Genomic DNA, 14351 nt, shown 5'->3' on the forward strand with positions numbered 1-14351 from the left:
GGTATTGTTCAAATTCGATTGGATATCGACTCTTTAACACACTCGGCGTAAAAATTACTCAATCCCTCCCAAGATCACTGATTAGGATTACGTAAAAAGGCGTATGTATCCGGAGCAGCACGCCTCAAATTGGAATTAACTAGGATTTACAGATTAGAAAACTAAAGCCTATATAAAATCATTTTACAAAATAATAATGATAAGACTTAAAAAATGTCCATGATGAAGTCGGTGGTCTTTGCTCTCCTGCTCACAGCGATCTGTGTTCATGCTTTTCCCGGTAAGTTTCTTTTTTTTTTATAATGGAGGAATTGGAATGTGAACTTTACTAACATTTTAAACTGATGTACATTATTTAAATTCATATCTTGTGTTAGAAAATTATGTTAATTTTTAGGCCTAGTAGTTGAAGTGGATATTTTGCCAGTCTGTAGGCCTAATGATAAGAAAATGCAATACTCAAATTCCATTATAAATAAAGTTAATTTTAAGAATAAAGATAAAGGTCTATATGGAGTATATTTTACGTTTGTAGTAAATTATATATTGTTTGTTTTTTATAATTTGTTAGTTAGTTTCACAATAAATAAGATATGCCAACACTTTCATCTATTAACATACCCTCCTGTTGTTTCAGGTCCGGGCATAATTTTGTTCTAATAATAATTATTAATGTATAGGCTGCCCTCCGATCTGCCCGTTTGGTTGTTCAAACATTGGTCTTGATTCTTTCGGATGTCCAATATGTGAGTGTTTTCCTCAACAACCTGGACCACCACCTGGACCACCACCACCTGGACCACCACCACCTGGACCACCACCACCTGGACCACCACCACCTGGACCACCACCACCTGGACCACCACCACCTGGACCACCCGGTGGTAAGTTACTCATAATTATTAATGTCTATCTTTTTAGCTGTTTTCACACATTATACTAATTTGAAAAAAAATAGGCCTTACAGTACTATAGTTAAGATAAAGAAAATTAGTAATCAAAATAATTCAACAACAAGGATGAAGTAGGCCTAACACTCCTTGCAGTTGGCCTTAACGGCCGATCCCGAAGTCTTTCCTAGCCGGATTTGTCAGGATGATAATATGGGCGATGGCCAGTCGTCTTCCAGCCCGTTTCCGATTGTGTTCCATATTTTTAAAGTTTGAATTTGAATAACGACACAACAACACAACATGAAAATTACAAGTAGCCTTACTCCTTAGGTCCATCATTATCATTCACTAGAGGGTGAGCTCGCTTCGCTCGCTTCCCCCCTAGACAATGGTTCTCGGAATGATAATGACTCGGGTAAAAAGGTTTTAGAAGGACGTTCTTCTTGTACGTTTTTTGTCGGTTACCATTATTGAAAATGCTTGATATTCGTAAAACTAAACCTACTCTGTTTCACAGTGTCTTAGATAACTAAGAACATTTTAAAGTATAGTGTTTATTGTTTGGTAGGGCCCTTATAGGGGAGGGGAGGAGGAGTTCGTTTGATGAAGGCGCTTATTCGAGAGATATGTTTAATTTGTTAGTTTTAATAATATGGTAGCATTTATAATCAAATGAAATCTTCTAATAGATATGAAAAGTGGTAAAAAAGAATCACAATAACTTGGTAAATTGTAGATAACAGTGCGATGAATTCTACTACAAATAGTATAATTGTGTTATTATAAATAATACAATACTGTGTGTATTATAAATGTGGATGAGTTAGATAGTTGGGTTGGGAGGAGGGGGGGGGGGGATTATTAATCAAAGTGATGATTTATTGAAGAGGCCTTTATTCAAATAAATAACATCCTAATAATTAATACATTATTTCATTTAAACATCTTTTGAAACTAACTTTCGCGACGGAGTGGGCCGTTTCGGCCCAAGAAAGAAGACATTTTAGACGGCTTGCAACATGGGCAGACATCCCGGTCCAAAAGGGACACAGAACAGATAGCCTAAAGTTATTCCTGTCAGCTTACTCAATAAAACTCGGCTATCGGGATTCCACTCGATTTTAAACAAAATATCTTATCATCAAATCTCCCAATGTAATTTCATAATAATATTGCCCACAATATATTCCGATGCTTCATGGCGTAGGCCTATATCTAATTGCATCTTTATTAATTTGCATTATAATTTTTATTTTTTAACTACTGTACCTTCACACACGCGCTGTCCGTTCCTAAAATAACAAAAAACTAAAATGGCTATAGCCACTAAGGGCCAACTTAGTTGAAACCAGGTTGTTGCAATGTGATCTCATCTTGAACCCGGAAATTACTTTGACCGCGTAGAATTAAAATTGAGTTGAAAATCTACCGTTGAAATCATACATTTTGTTTAAAGAGCAGTACATCTGAGATAGATCAGGTAGGTATTCAAGGCAGAGATTTTTACCGAAGTGTTTCCATTGTGCTCGCCTATGTCAGAATTAACCATAATTTATATATAGATGAAACTAATGAGTCTGGGCATATTACCCGTACTAGTACAATAATAATTATATCCTGAACACTAAAGTAGATCACAAAAATCTAATAAAGGGCATTGTTTCCCAAAGTTTGCACGGCTGTTGCGTTTCGTCTTTGCGGAGGTTATGTTATTAAAAGGGAATCACACATTTTCCGGGCAATGATGATGAACTTAGTTTTGGGCGCAATTGATTAACAAATATTCAACGGAACGATTTCACATTTCTAGTCTGTCCTCCTCCAGACTGTCCACCTGATTGTTTTTATAGTGGTTTTGATGGTAATGGATGTCTCAATTGCGAGTGTCCCCTTCCTCATCCTGAACCCCCACCACCTGGCGATGGTACGTTTTTTTTAAAAGGAAATATGATAATATTTGAATAAATTAGATGTCAATTATTGGAAAATAACAAATTCTGGACGTGTATACCTATAGCTTTCAGTCGAGAGGTTGACTTAAATCTGTTCAGGGTGAATTTGATTGAATAAATAGTTTGTTTGATTGATTGATGGATGCTTGAGGGAAAAAAAGTCTAAATAATTATATTCATTATTTTCGAGTAACTAGGCCTATAAGTTGTTATAAATATGCACTATATGGTTATGGCTAATTACCACGTTGGGATTAAGAAAAGATAGTGTTTCCTTTTGAATTACTCTATTCTATATCTTTTATTTAAAAAATGTTCGTATGCCTAGGTTAATACTTTGAATTGACTTGCATTTATATTCTTTAGGCTGTGGAGCTTGCTCCTTCTCGTGTACATCAATCACTACACCAGATGGGATATGTCAATGCCTCTGCTACGAACCTCCAAGTAAGCAAACACCGTTCTCAGCTTCTTGTCTGATTTCCTTTAAAATGTAACACGTTCAGGGAGCCTTGATTCGTTCAGGTGTCCGACGAAAACTCACATACATAATACATTTTGTACAGAATTCGGAATTATTAAACACTGCACCCATTTCCCATGGTGTTGTTATCCGGTCTAATGGATCGGAATCCATAATGTAATAATAATAATAATTGGACTGGAAGATTATTCATCAGCATTTGTTTACATAGAATGAAGTCTGTTCTGCCCGTTCGATCGTCCGTTCGCTCGTCCGTTCGCTTTGCTTACCTCACTTACTTGCTTGCTTACACATTGTGTTATTATGGCATATTTTACAGGATGTCCGCTATGCCCATGTCTAACCGACGGCCCTCCACAGTACTCTGAAGATGGATGTCTTATTTGCAACTGTCTTGAGATCTTTCGAAAGAAGAGAGCACTCAAAGCTCGTTGGCCTCGTAGACGTAAGATGATTTCAGATACATTTACATATTATAGTTTATTATTATTAGTTTCAAATGAAAGCATAATCGGTTTATATTCGATTGTAATTGAAGTGAAATAAAATATGTAATAAGTAACAAATGGTTGGGTAAAAAGATGCATGAGAAAATATTTAAATCACTGGAATGATAAATGTATTGGAATTAATAATTGATTTATAGTCTGTGAAGAATAAGAAACAACTCAACCGAGATTCGAACCCGGAATCTTCTTCTTGATACAGTACAGTAACAGGCCATTGGAGCATTTATGGATCGACTCTTGTCGTGGCATGTTACACGTTAAAACCAGACAATCATGAAATGTGTGGTAAAGATGTGTGGTTATGATCTGTTTTTTTCTTTATATTTTAGCCCTGGCTGGAAAAAAGGCGCACTGAATTAAGATGCGAACCATCAACTTTGGAATTCGGTGATCAATGATGCGTCACATTCATGAAAATACTTTTCTTCAAGTTGTTTATATCATTTAATTATCTCTTTTTTTTCTTCATCATCATTATACCAGTTTCTAAAATATAGGGATGTTATTTAAGTTCAGGTTATGTCTTAGTACGGGTCTTTTTGTGGTATGTGGTCTTATAATACTTTCACATGTTTCTTTATGATCACCACATAAACTGGCAATTAATCTCAATAACGACAATAAGCACTGTATATTTTCGGCACAACTTGAATAAAAAATGAAATTGTAATAAAAAATTAAGAAAACTTACAAAACAATATCGTTTCTTTATTTGTATTACAACATATTAATTAATTATTATCATTATTAATATTACATCAATTATTATTATTAATATTACATCAATTACTATTGTTATTAATATTACATCAATTATTATTGTTATTATTATTACATCAATTGTTATTGTTATCAATATTACATCAATTATTATTGTTATCAATATTACATCAATTATTATTGTTATTAATATTACATTTCGGCACAACTTGAATAAAAAATGAAATTGTAATAAAAAATTAAGAAAACTTACAAAACAATATCGTTTCTTTATTTGTATTACAACATATTAATTAATTATTATCATTATTAATATTACATCAATTATTATTATTAATATTACATCAATTACTATTGTTATTAATATTACATCAATTATTATTGTTATTATTATTACATCAATTGTTATTGTTATCAATATTACATCAATTATTATTGTTATCAATATTACATCAATTATTATTGTTATTAATATTACATCAATTATTATTGTTATCAATATTACATCAATTATTATTGTTATTATTATTACATCAATTATTATTGTTATCAATATTACATCAATTATTATTGTTATCAATATTACATCAATTATTATTGTTATTAATATTACATCAATTATCATTGTTATTATTATTACATCAATTATTATTGTTATCAATATTACATCAATTATTATTATCAATATTTTCTCAATATTCAATTTATCAATATTTTTCTGGTTTTCTTATTTTGATAATCAGGATTGTTTTGATTGTATCTACCTTGACTACAAGAAGGCTTTCGATAGTGTGCCTCATCATAGACTCCTTCTGAAAATGAGTGCATTGGGTATTAGAGGTAAACTTCTAAACTGGTTTCAAGAATTTCTTAACGATAGACAACAACGGGTTAGTGTCAATGGATGTGTTTCAGATTGGGCTGATGTTCGTAGTGGTATCCCGCAAGGAAGCGTCGTTGGACCTGTTCTTTTCATTATGTTTATAAATGATTTACCTTCTGTTATTTCCTCCTCTGTATGCATGTTTGCAGATGATACTAAATTGTATAGAGTAGTTAACACTGTGAATGATGCTCAAGTTCTACAAGAAGATTTAGAGAAAGCATGTGACTGGTCTGACAAATGGCAATTACCTTTTAACGAGGGTAAGTGCAAAGTAATGCACTTTGGGAAGAAAAACAACAAACATCTGTATGCCATGCGTGGTTTCTTATTGAATGAAGTTGATCATGAAAAAGACCTCGGTGTTACTATTGACTCTAAACTTGTTTTTAATGTACATGTGGCAGATGTAGCAATGAGAGCAAATCGGAAGTTGGGCATGGTATATCGAGCTTTCAAGTTTTTAAATATGGATGGGTTTCTTCGTTTATATAAAGCTATTATTCGTCCGACCTTGGAATACTGCAACGTTGTTTTTAACTCGCTACATTGTAAGGAGGAAGACCTATTGGAAAAAGTCCAAGAACGTGCCACCAAGCTTATTTTTTCCATTCGTCATTTACCTTATTCAGAAAGGCTGAAAATTCTCAACCTACCTACTCTCGCATACAGAAGGCAAAGAGCTCATTTGATACAGATTTTTAAAATTTTACATGGAGTGGATAGTATTTCTGCTGATTCTTTTTTTGAGCGTGATGAAGATGTTAGAACACGTGGTCATTCTTTTAAATTAAAATTTAAGTTCTCACACACAAATTGGATGAGGGACTCATTTGGTCGAAAAGCTATTATATTATGGAATTCGTTATCGGAGGATGTAGTAGCTTCAAGATCAACCAATCAATTTAAGTCCGGTCTTGAACGGGCATGGTCCAACCACCCTCTTAAATTTGCGCCATATTCAAGAGTTGATGTAATTATCAAGAGGGGCTTATAGGCATAGCCTAGCCTCGACTCCGGACCCAGCATTGCTGAGCTCCGGAAACAAGTAAACAAGTAAACAAGTAAACAAGTAAATATTACATTTTAATAAAAAAAAAAAATAAAAAAAAAAACAAAAAAAAAACCATCAATTATTATTGTTATTAATATTACATCAATTATCATTGTTATTATTATTACATAAATTATTATTGTTATTATTATTACATCAATTATTATTTTTATTAATATTACATTTCGGCACAACTTGAATAAAAAATGAAATTGTAATAAAAAATTAAGAAAACTTACAAAACAATATCGTTTCTTTATTTGTATTACAACATATTAATTAATTATTATCATTATTAATATTACATCAATTATTATTATTAATATTACATCAATTACTATTGTTATTAATATTACATCAATTATTATTGTTATTATTATTACATCAATTGTTATTGTTATCAATATTACATCAATTATTATTGTTATCAATATTACATCAATTATTATTGTTATTAATATTACATCAATTATTATTGTTATCAATATTACATCAATTATCATTGTTATTATTATTACATCAATTATTATTGTTATCAATATTACATCAATTATTATTGTTATCAATATTACATCAATTATTATTGTTATTAATATTACATCAATTATCATTGTTATTATTATTACATCAATTATTATTGATATCAATATTACATCAATTATTATTGTTATCAATATTACATCAATTATTATTGTTATTAATATTACCTCAATTATCATTGTTATTATTATTACATAAATTATTATTGTTATTAATATTACATCAATTATTATTGTTATTAATATTACATCAATTATTGTTGTTATTATTATTACATCAATTATTATTGTTATCAATATTACATCAATTATTATTGTTATCAATATTACATCAATTGTTATTGTTATCAATATTACATCAATTATTATTGTTATCACTATTACATCAATTATTATTGTTATTAATATTACATCAATTATTATTGTTATTATTAGTGTTATTATTATTACATCAATTATTATTGTTATTAATATTACATCAATTATTATTGTTATTATTATTACATCAATTATTATTTTTATCAATATTACATCAATTATTATTGTTATCAATATTACATCAATTATTATTGTATTAAAATTACATCAATTATCATTGTTATTAATATTACATCAATTATTATTGTTATTACTATTATTTACATATTTAACATATATCAGCTTTAAATATCTTACGAATAATTACCCCATTGCAACAATTTTAAGCAAAAATAAAATAACATCATCCTCTAGACTGATCATAAAGAAGGAAGTCCTAAATACTAAAGTGCACCAATTTCTGTAGACTTCTTGAACTAAGTGTCTATAACTTGTCTTTTGTATGTTGTTGTATGTGGTTCAGATCAAAATGATATTTCAAAAAGAAAATATAAATGAAATATATTTAACAAGCTCCTTTCATGTATTGAACCAAGCTACCTATGTTTTACCCCATAATCAAAATTAACGATCATCCCTGTATCGAGGTATATCCATATAAAGGAAATATTAAAATTGCTTTTAATCCCTTTAAGATCCTGATTAGGATTATGTAAAACGACGTATATATCCGGAGCAGCACGCCATTTGGAAGTAACTTGGATTTACAGATTAGAAAACTAAAGCCTATATAAAATCATCTTACAACATAATAATGATAACACTTCAAAGGTCCATGATGAAGTCGGTGGTCTTTGCTCTCCTCTTGCTTACAGCACTCTGTGTTCATGCTAGAATACCCTACGGTAAGTTTTTTTCTTTGTTATCATGAAGAAATTGGAAACGTGTATTAGTATTACATTTAAATTGATGTACATGTTTAAATCCATATTTATTGTTAGAAAATTATAGGCCTAGTAGTTAAAGTGGATATTTTTACAATATGTAATTATAAGAAATTACAATCCTCAAATTCTATTATAAAATTATTTTGAAAAATAAAGTTATATAAAGAGTATATTTCAGTTTAGGAGTAAAATTATATATCGTCTTTTATAGCTTCGTATACGTACAAAAGAAGGTCAGATATGCCTACAAAAAGTTTTCATTTGTCATCATACCTTCTTGTACTGTGTAGAACCTCGTTTGAGATAGTCGCACATTATGTTTCAGCTCTGGCATAATTTTGTTCTAACAATATTAATGTATAGGCTGTTCTCAGGTTTGTCCACTTGGCTGTGCAAACCGTGGTCTTGGTCCTGACCTATGTCCAAGATGTGAGTGTTATCTTTATCCTAAAGAACTCCCTCCACCTCGACCACCACCACCTGGACCACCCGGTGGTAAGTTACTCTATATCTATATACAGTTCTTTTTTTTTCAGGGAAATAACTTTTTTTTAATCTAATCTTTGGATATTATGTGACATTATGTGCATTCTAAACAAAAAAATTATTTGTTCAGAGAGAGAAAACACAATTTCAAAGTAAACGAATCTATCATTAGTTTTTAACTGTTTTCACACATAATTTTAAATTAAGGACTATAAATTGATCTATCTGTCTTTCAAAATAATTCGACAACAAGAGCTTTAGACGGTCGCTCCCGAAGTCTTTCCTAGCCGAATTTTGCCAGGATGCAGGATGGTATACACGGCGATGGTGTGTCGCCTCTTCATTTACTCCATAAACTAAATAGGTGATCACGTGCTACATTCATCGGAATTTCAATATCAATTTATAGGTTGTTCTCCTATTTGTCCGAGTGGTTGTTTAAACATTGGTATTCGTAACGGATGTGCAAAATGTCTGTGTTCTCGTCGTGATGTGGATCGTGGAACACGTGAGAGGATTTCAAATACATTCTCATAGCAATGACTATTAGTTTCAGTAACTGCCAAAGTGTTATCAGTTTATATCTGATTGTTATCATGGCAGAAAATATGTAATTATAACAAACAGTTCAAAAAGGGTACATAAATGACAATCTTATCAGCCAGAGAAATGTGCTGGAGTTATTAATTAATCTACAACTGTGAAGATGTTTTCTTTATATTTTAGGTCTGGGATAATATAACAGACGCACTGATTTAAGATGCGCGAAACAGCAACTTTGGAATTCGATGACCAATGACGTGTCACATTCATGAAAATACTGTTTATATAATTTCTTTATCTTTGCAATTAATAAAAAAATGAAAAAAGAAAACTTAGACAGCAATATCGTTTCTTTATTTTGTGTACGTAGCAAGACTAAGCTCCTACTTATATGGATCGGCCACCATGGATCGGCCATCATAACAGGCAGGCATGTAGTCTGGGTTCCAGACGGTGTTTTGACTTAATACTAGTAAAACGATAAACATTTTGGCACATATGGCGTTTCATACGTATACTACTTGAGCGTCAAACATAAAAAATAAACTACAGACTTATCATAAATAGGTTTTTTTATACCAAACACGGCTATATTACGAAGAAAATCGTTTGGCACCAAGGTACCATCTTCGAGACGTCATGGCTGCATCCGGTTTGAAATAAAAAAAATCCAGCTCTAAAGCTTTGACTTGAGGATACATGTCCCTGTAGTATAGTCATGCCAAATCTCAGCTCAATACCACAACGAATACGGGAGGAGTAGTACTTTATCAATCGCACTTTTTTCGATTGGTACCATGTTTATGACGTCATAATTCTGCATCCGGTTGAAGTACGAATATTTTCTCTCTAGGCCTATAGCTTTGTTTACCTATTACCCTAGTATATGCATGCCATGTTTTCAAAACCGTCGGACGACGCGTAGAGAACTAGTATGACTTGAAAGTTGGATCAATAGTGTCCAGATGGAAGAGGATAAAGGGTCTTTCACACCTGTTCCGGCACGGTTCCGGTCCGGCGAATCGAACATCAATGTTTCGTTTTCACGCGGCTATGCACCAATCGATATGCGCGTAGCCGCGTAAAATCGAAACATTGACGTTCGATTGGATTTTTCGGCGCCGGACTGGAACCGTGCCGGAACAGGTGTGAACGACCCTTTAAACAGCGAACTCAAACGCTCTCGATGGGACGTCTTAAATAAGCTATTATAGGTGGACATTTGGAATTAGAAAAGGTACACACATCGTCTTTAGGCTATTCTGATGACAATGCCGTGTGGGGACGCAATTTAGTTTATTTTAAATTTTGTTTTAGCTTATAAAAGATGTATTCTCCCCCAAAACATGAACAATTAGGATTAATAAAATCAGACTTTAAATAAGCCATTGTGCACTTCTGTAGAAAAAAAAAATGTGATGATGGTCCATTGAAAAATATTGGCATTGTTTAATCCCTCCCAAGATCTCTTAATAAAGATTATGTAAAAACGTATGTAATTGGAGAACGCCTCAAATTAAAATTAACTCGGATTTACAGATTAGCAAACTAAAGCCTATACGCCTATATAAAATCATCTTACAAAATAATAATGATAACACTTCAAAGGTCCATGATGAAGTCGGTGGTCTTTGCTCTCCTACTCACAGCGCTCTGTGTTCATGCTATGCCCCATTTTTTTTTTTTTTTATCATGGAGGAATTGGAAACTTGTATTAGTATTACATTAAATTGATGTACATATTTAAATCCATATCTATTGTTAGAAAATGTTAGGCCTAGTAGTTCAAGTGGATATTTCGCCAATCTGTAGGCATAATGATAAGAAATCGCAGTACTCAAATTCCATTATAAAGGTATTTGAAAAATAAAGCTATAAGAGTATATTTTAGTTTTAAATGGAGTAAAATTATAAATAAAGTTTAGATCAATGATCAAGACTATAAATTGATCTATCCGTCTTTCAACAATAATATTCGACAGACACTTTCATTTGGCCTTAAACGGTCGTTCCCGAAATCTTTCCTAGCCGGATTTTGTCAGGATGCCTGGCTGACGATGGTAAGTTTTTTTTTTTTAAGGAAATAGATAATAAATATGTTTAAATAAATTACGAAGCAACCATGGAGATAAAAAATAATTTGTTTACCTCCATAAATCAACACTTTCATTTAAATTTAAATTCTAAATAACTAATTATTATTTAAAGGGAATCAAACGCTGTCAGGGAAATGATAAGGAACTTAGTTTTGGGTACAATGTGCAAAACAAAGATTAACGGAACGATTTCACATTAATTTCTAGGCTGTCCTCCTGTCTGTCCACCTGGTTGTTCTATAAGTGGTTCTGATGATAAAGGATGTCCAACATGCGATTGTCCTGACGATGGTAAGTTTTGTTTATGATATTATTATTTGAATAAATTACGAAAGCTACGCTATTATTTAGATGTCAATGATTGGAAATAACTAATTCTGGACGTGTAGGCCTATAACATTCAGTCGAGAGGTTGTATTATTTGTTCAGGAGTGTGAATTTTTTTTTTGATTGATTGATGGAAGCGTTCGATGGTGTAATACGTACGCTAACACACACAACTAAAAAATTGGCGCGAGGATAAAGTCTAAATAATTATATAAATATTAATGCCAACACTTTTGTACAGTAAGATAGTAAATAATACTGTGAGTTGAATTAAACTAACTAACGATGGACGCTACTTATTAACCTTATTCGGAATTTCTTCGATGAAGAATCTTTTCTAAGGGCACCTTTTCTCCCTTCTCCCCATGATCACGTGAGAGATTCATATGAATTTTATTATTAATTTATAGGTTGTTCTCAATTATTATGTTCGGTCGATTGTATATTGGTTGATAATACTCACGGATGTGCAACGTGTGTATGTCCTCCTGAAATACGTAAGTGAAACTCATATTGAATTTTCCTGAAAATATGTTGTAAATTGTACTAAGAAAAATCAAAGCAAGTTTCATAGGCCTACAGTCATTTTAATGAATCATTTAACATGATGAACCGATACAAAATCAAGTTACAAATTGTTAATTTTCTTTTTATCCAGGTGATGATCTTGAAAATATTACATAGAAAATATGACTCAATTTCTATCTTTAATTTCATACTTTAAATTCGCATAGACCTAAAGTAACTAAAGTAAAGTAACTTTGAATTGACTTGCATTTATTATTCTTTAGAAGCTCGGTGTACTGAGTGTTACCCATGTAGTGGATTTCGCGGTCATAGTGGGAGATGTAGATGTTTCTGCGATGTTCGAGACTTACGTAAGCAAATACTTTTTTGAACTAATAAAGTATGGAACGCAAAAAGTGCAAACAAAGTGAATTGATTAAATAATGATATTAATAATAAAATCTGTTTTCACATATCATCTGCATATCTTACAGTTTGTGGACAATGCATCGTCTTACCGGATGTAGCATGAACATTTCTATTCACTGGGGTAAGTTACAGATAGGCCTAACCTACAATTGACAGTTAAGCCTAACCTACAGTTGACAGTTAAGCTGAAGGAAAATACTGTAGGCCTATATATAACCCACTACATTTTTAGGAGATTATATATTCTCTTATTTTGTTCATTTTCTAATATGAGCATAAAGATACCATAAAATATTCCAAAAAGAAGCCGATGTTGTTTGCAAAAGTAATCTTGAAAAGAAGCCTACAGTTTAGTCAAACATTTGATTATTATCAGAAGTAGAAACTGACAAAACATGAAAATTCATTTTTTTAACCAACATTTTGATTTGAAATGTTCTATTCATTTGCATTGCTAAGAAATTAAAAGTAGATATTTCTTTCTTCTTTTTTTCTTTATTTCCATTCATCTTGAACATTACATAAATAAGCAAAATTCAAAGAGAAAAAAAAGAATAGATCTCCATCTAAAAAAAATATCCAGAAAATATTTCATGATTATGTTTATAAAGCCTTTTTCTCTAAAACTTAAAAATCAGTTTTTCATATGGTGAGTTAGTAACAATTGACTCTGAAAACTGGTATAAACCTAACTTTAGTTTTATTGCAATAAAATATTGAAACATAAATGCAGTAATGTGACCCACCATATAACAATTTGACTCAGCATTACTAAGATTGAAGTACGTTACTTCCATTATACAGTACTTACTTAAACATTATTATAGTATTGTAACTATTTCTTTTTTTATTATAGGCATACCGATGTTTTAAATTCTGGCCATATTTGCTGCTGAAATGAAAGTACATCATGTCAACATACAGTAATAACTTTGATCATATCATCATCGATCAATAATTATAGAAATAAATAAAATAATTATGGTGTATTGTATTCATATTTGCTTTCTAAATTGTAGTTACCTCCGCCAAGGAGGTTATGTTTTCACCCCTGTAGGGGTGCGTGTGTGTGTGTCTGTGAACAGCCTGGAGGCCACAGTTCAATTCTCACAAAAACTTAACCACAATGATCAATGATTCATCATATTATAATTGTGGTTAAATTTTGAAGGGTCAGGGTCAAAGATCAATTAGGTTCACAAAAAAATAATTTAAAAAAACTGTGAGAGGCTGGATACATAACCATTACACCAAACTCTCATCCACAACTTTGTAGTGTGCAGTTAGCCTATTTACACTTAGAACTAATAAAGAAAATTAAAAAAGAAATATATATATATATTTTCCGGGGATATTTTATGTAGGCGGAGGTTTGTAGTCTCAGAGTACCCTCTAGTTTAACCATGTTTTTACACCTTTTAAACAAGAAAAAAATTAATATAATTCAGTATTTTTTAATGTGATTATTTTTCTTTTACATACCCATAAATATAAAGTATAAATATTTTAACATAAATAAAACATAGGGCCTACTATATAAAAGAAAGGGCTAAAAAATAAATTAAAAGTTCAGCTAGGCCCTAAACATTGAAAAATAAATAGTTATATAAATAAATCAGGGCTACCTTTCTAAACATGAATACACATAAAACATTTTTTTAAAC

General features: G+C 31.4%; 2 protein-coding genes across 4 annotated transcripts; both read left to right on the forward strand.

The window, feature by feature from the left end:
* The first annotated feature begins 29 nt into the window (after positions 1 to 29).
* Positions 30 to 13721, forward strand: LOC140039872 (uncharacterized). Of its 3 annotated transcripts, none has more exons than XM_072085454.1 (7): positions 30 to 280; positions 681 to 884; positions 11632 to 11715; positions 12162 to 12248; positions 12546 to 12629; positions 12753 to 12808; positions 13544 to 13721. In XM_072085454.1, the coding sequence occupies exons 1-6, from the start codon at positions 214 to 216 to the stop codon at positions 12788 to 12790; spliced, it is 564 nt and encodes a 187-aa protein (XP_071941555.1). In that variant the 5' UTR covers positions 30 to 213; the 3' UTR covers positions 12791 to 12808; positions 13544 to 13721. The 3 variants fall into 3 exon arrangements, with proteins under 3 accessions (XP_071941555.1, XP_071941554.1, XP_071941556.1); XM_072085453.1 differs by having other exon boundaries at positions 12543 to 12629; positions 13544 to 13717; XM_072085455.1 differs by lacking the exons at positions 11632 to 11715; positions 12162 to 12248; positions 12546 to 12629; positions 12753 to 12808; positions 13544 to 13721 and adding exons at positions 3212 to 3292; positions 3649 to 3774; positions 4168 to 4530.
* LOC140039871 (uncharacterized) lies at positions 8107 to 9658 on the forward strand. Its single transcript, XM_072085452.1, has 4 exons — positions 8107 to 8257; positions 8663 to 8794; positions 9195 to 9293; positions 9512 to 9658. The coding sequence occupies exons 1-4, from the start codon at positions 8167 to 8169 to the stop codon at positions 9520 to 9522; spliced, it is 333 nt and encodes a 110-aa protein (XP_071941553.1). The 5' UTR covers positions 8107 to 8166; the 3' UTR covers positions 9523 to 9658.
* Positions 13722 to 14351: the final 630 nt, after the last annotated feature.

The sequence above is a fragment of the Antedon mediterranea genome, chromosome 2 (assembly GCF_964355755.1).
Source record: "Antedon mediterranea chromosome 2, ecAntMedi1.1, whole genome shotgun sequence".
Taxonomy (NCBI): Eukaryota; Metazoa; Echinodermata; class Crinoidea; order Comatulida; family Antedonidae; genus Antedon; species Antedon mediterranea.

Excerpts from the sequence above, each read along its gene's own strand:
- LOC140039872 (XM_072085453.1), top strand. The coding sequence starts at position 214 with ATGTCCATGATGAAGTCGGTGGTCTTTGCTCTCCTGCTCACAGCGATC. Across the intron at positions 885-11,631 it reads ACCACCTGGACCACCCGGTG|GCTGTCCTCCTGTCTGTCCA; the intron begins GTAAGTTACTCA and ends ATTAATTTCTAG. Across the intron at positions 12,249-12,542 it reads TGTATGTCCTCCTGAAATAC|AAGCTCGGTGTACTGAGTGT; the intron begins GTAAGTGAAACT and ends ATTATTCTTTAG.
- LOC140039871 (XM_072085452.1), top strand. The coding sequence starts at position 8,167 with ATGATAACACTTCAAAGGTCCATGATGAAGTCGGTGGTCTTTGCTCTC. Across the intron at positions 8,258-8,662 it reads TCATGCTAGAATACCCTACG|GCTGTTCTCAGGTTTGTCCA; the intron begins GTAAGTTTTTTT and ends ATTAATGTATAG. Across the intron at positions 8,795-9,194 it reads ACCACCTGGACCACCCGGTG|GTTGTTCTCCTATTTGTCCG; the intron begins GTAAGTTACTCT and ends ATCAATTTATAG.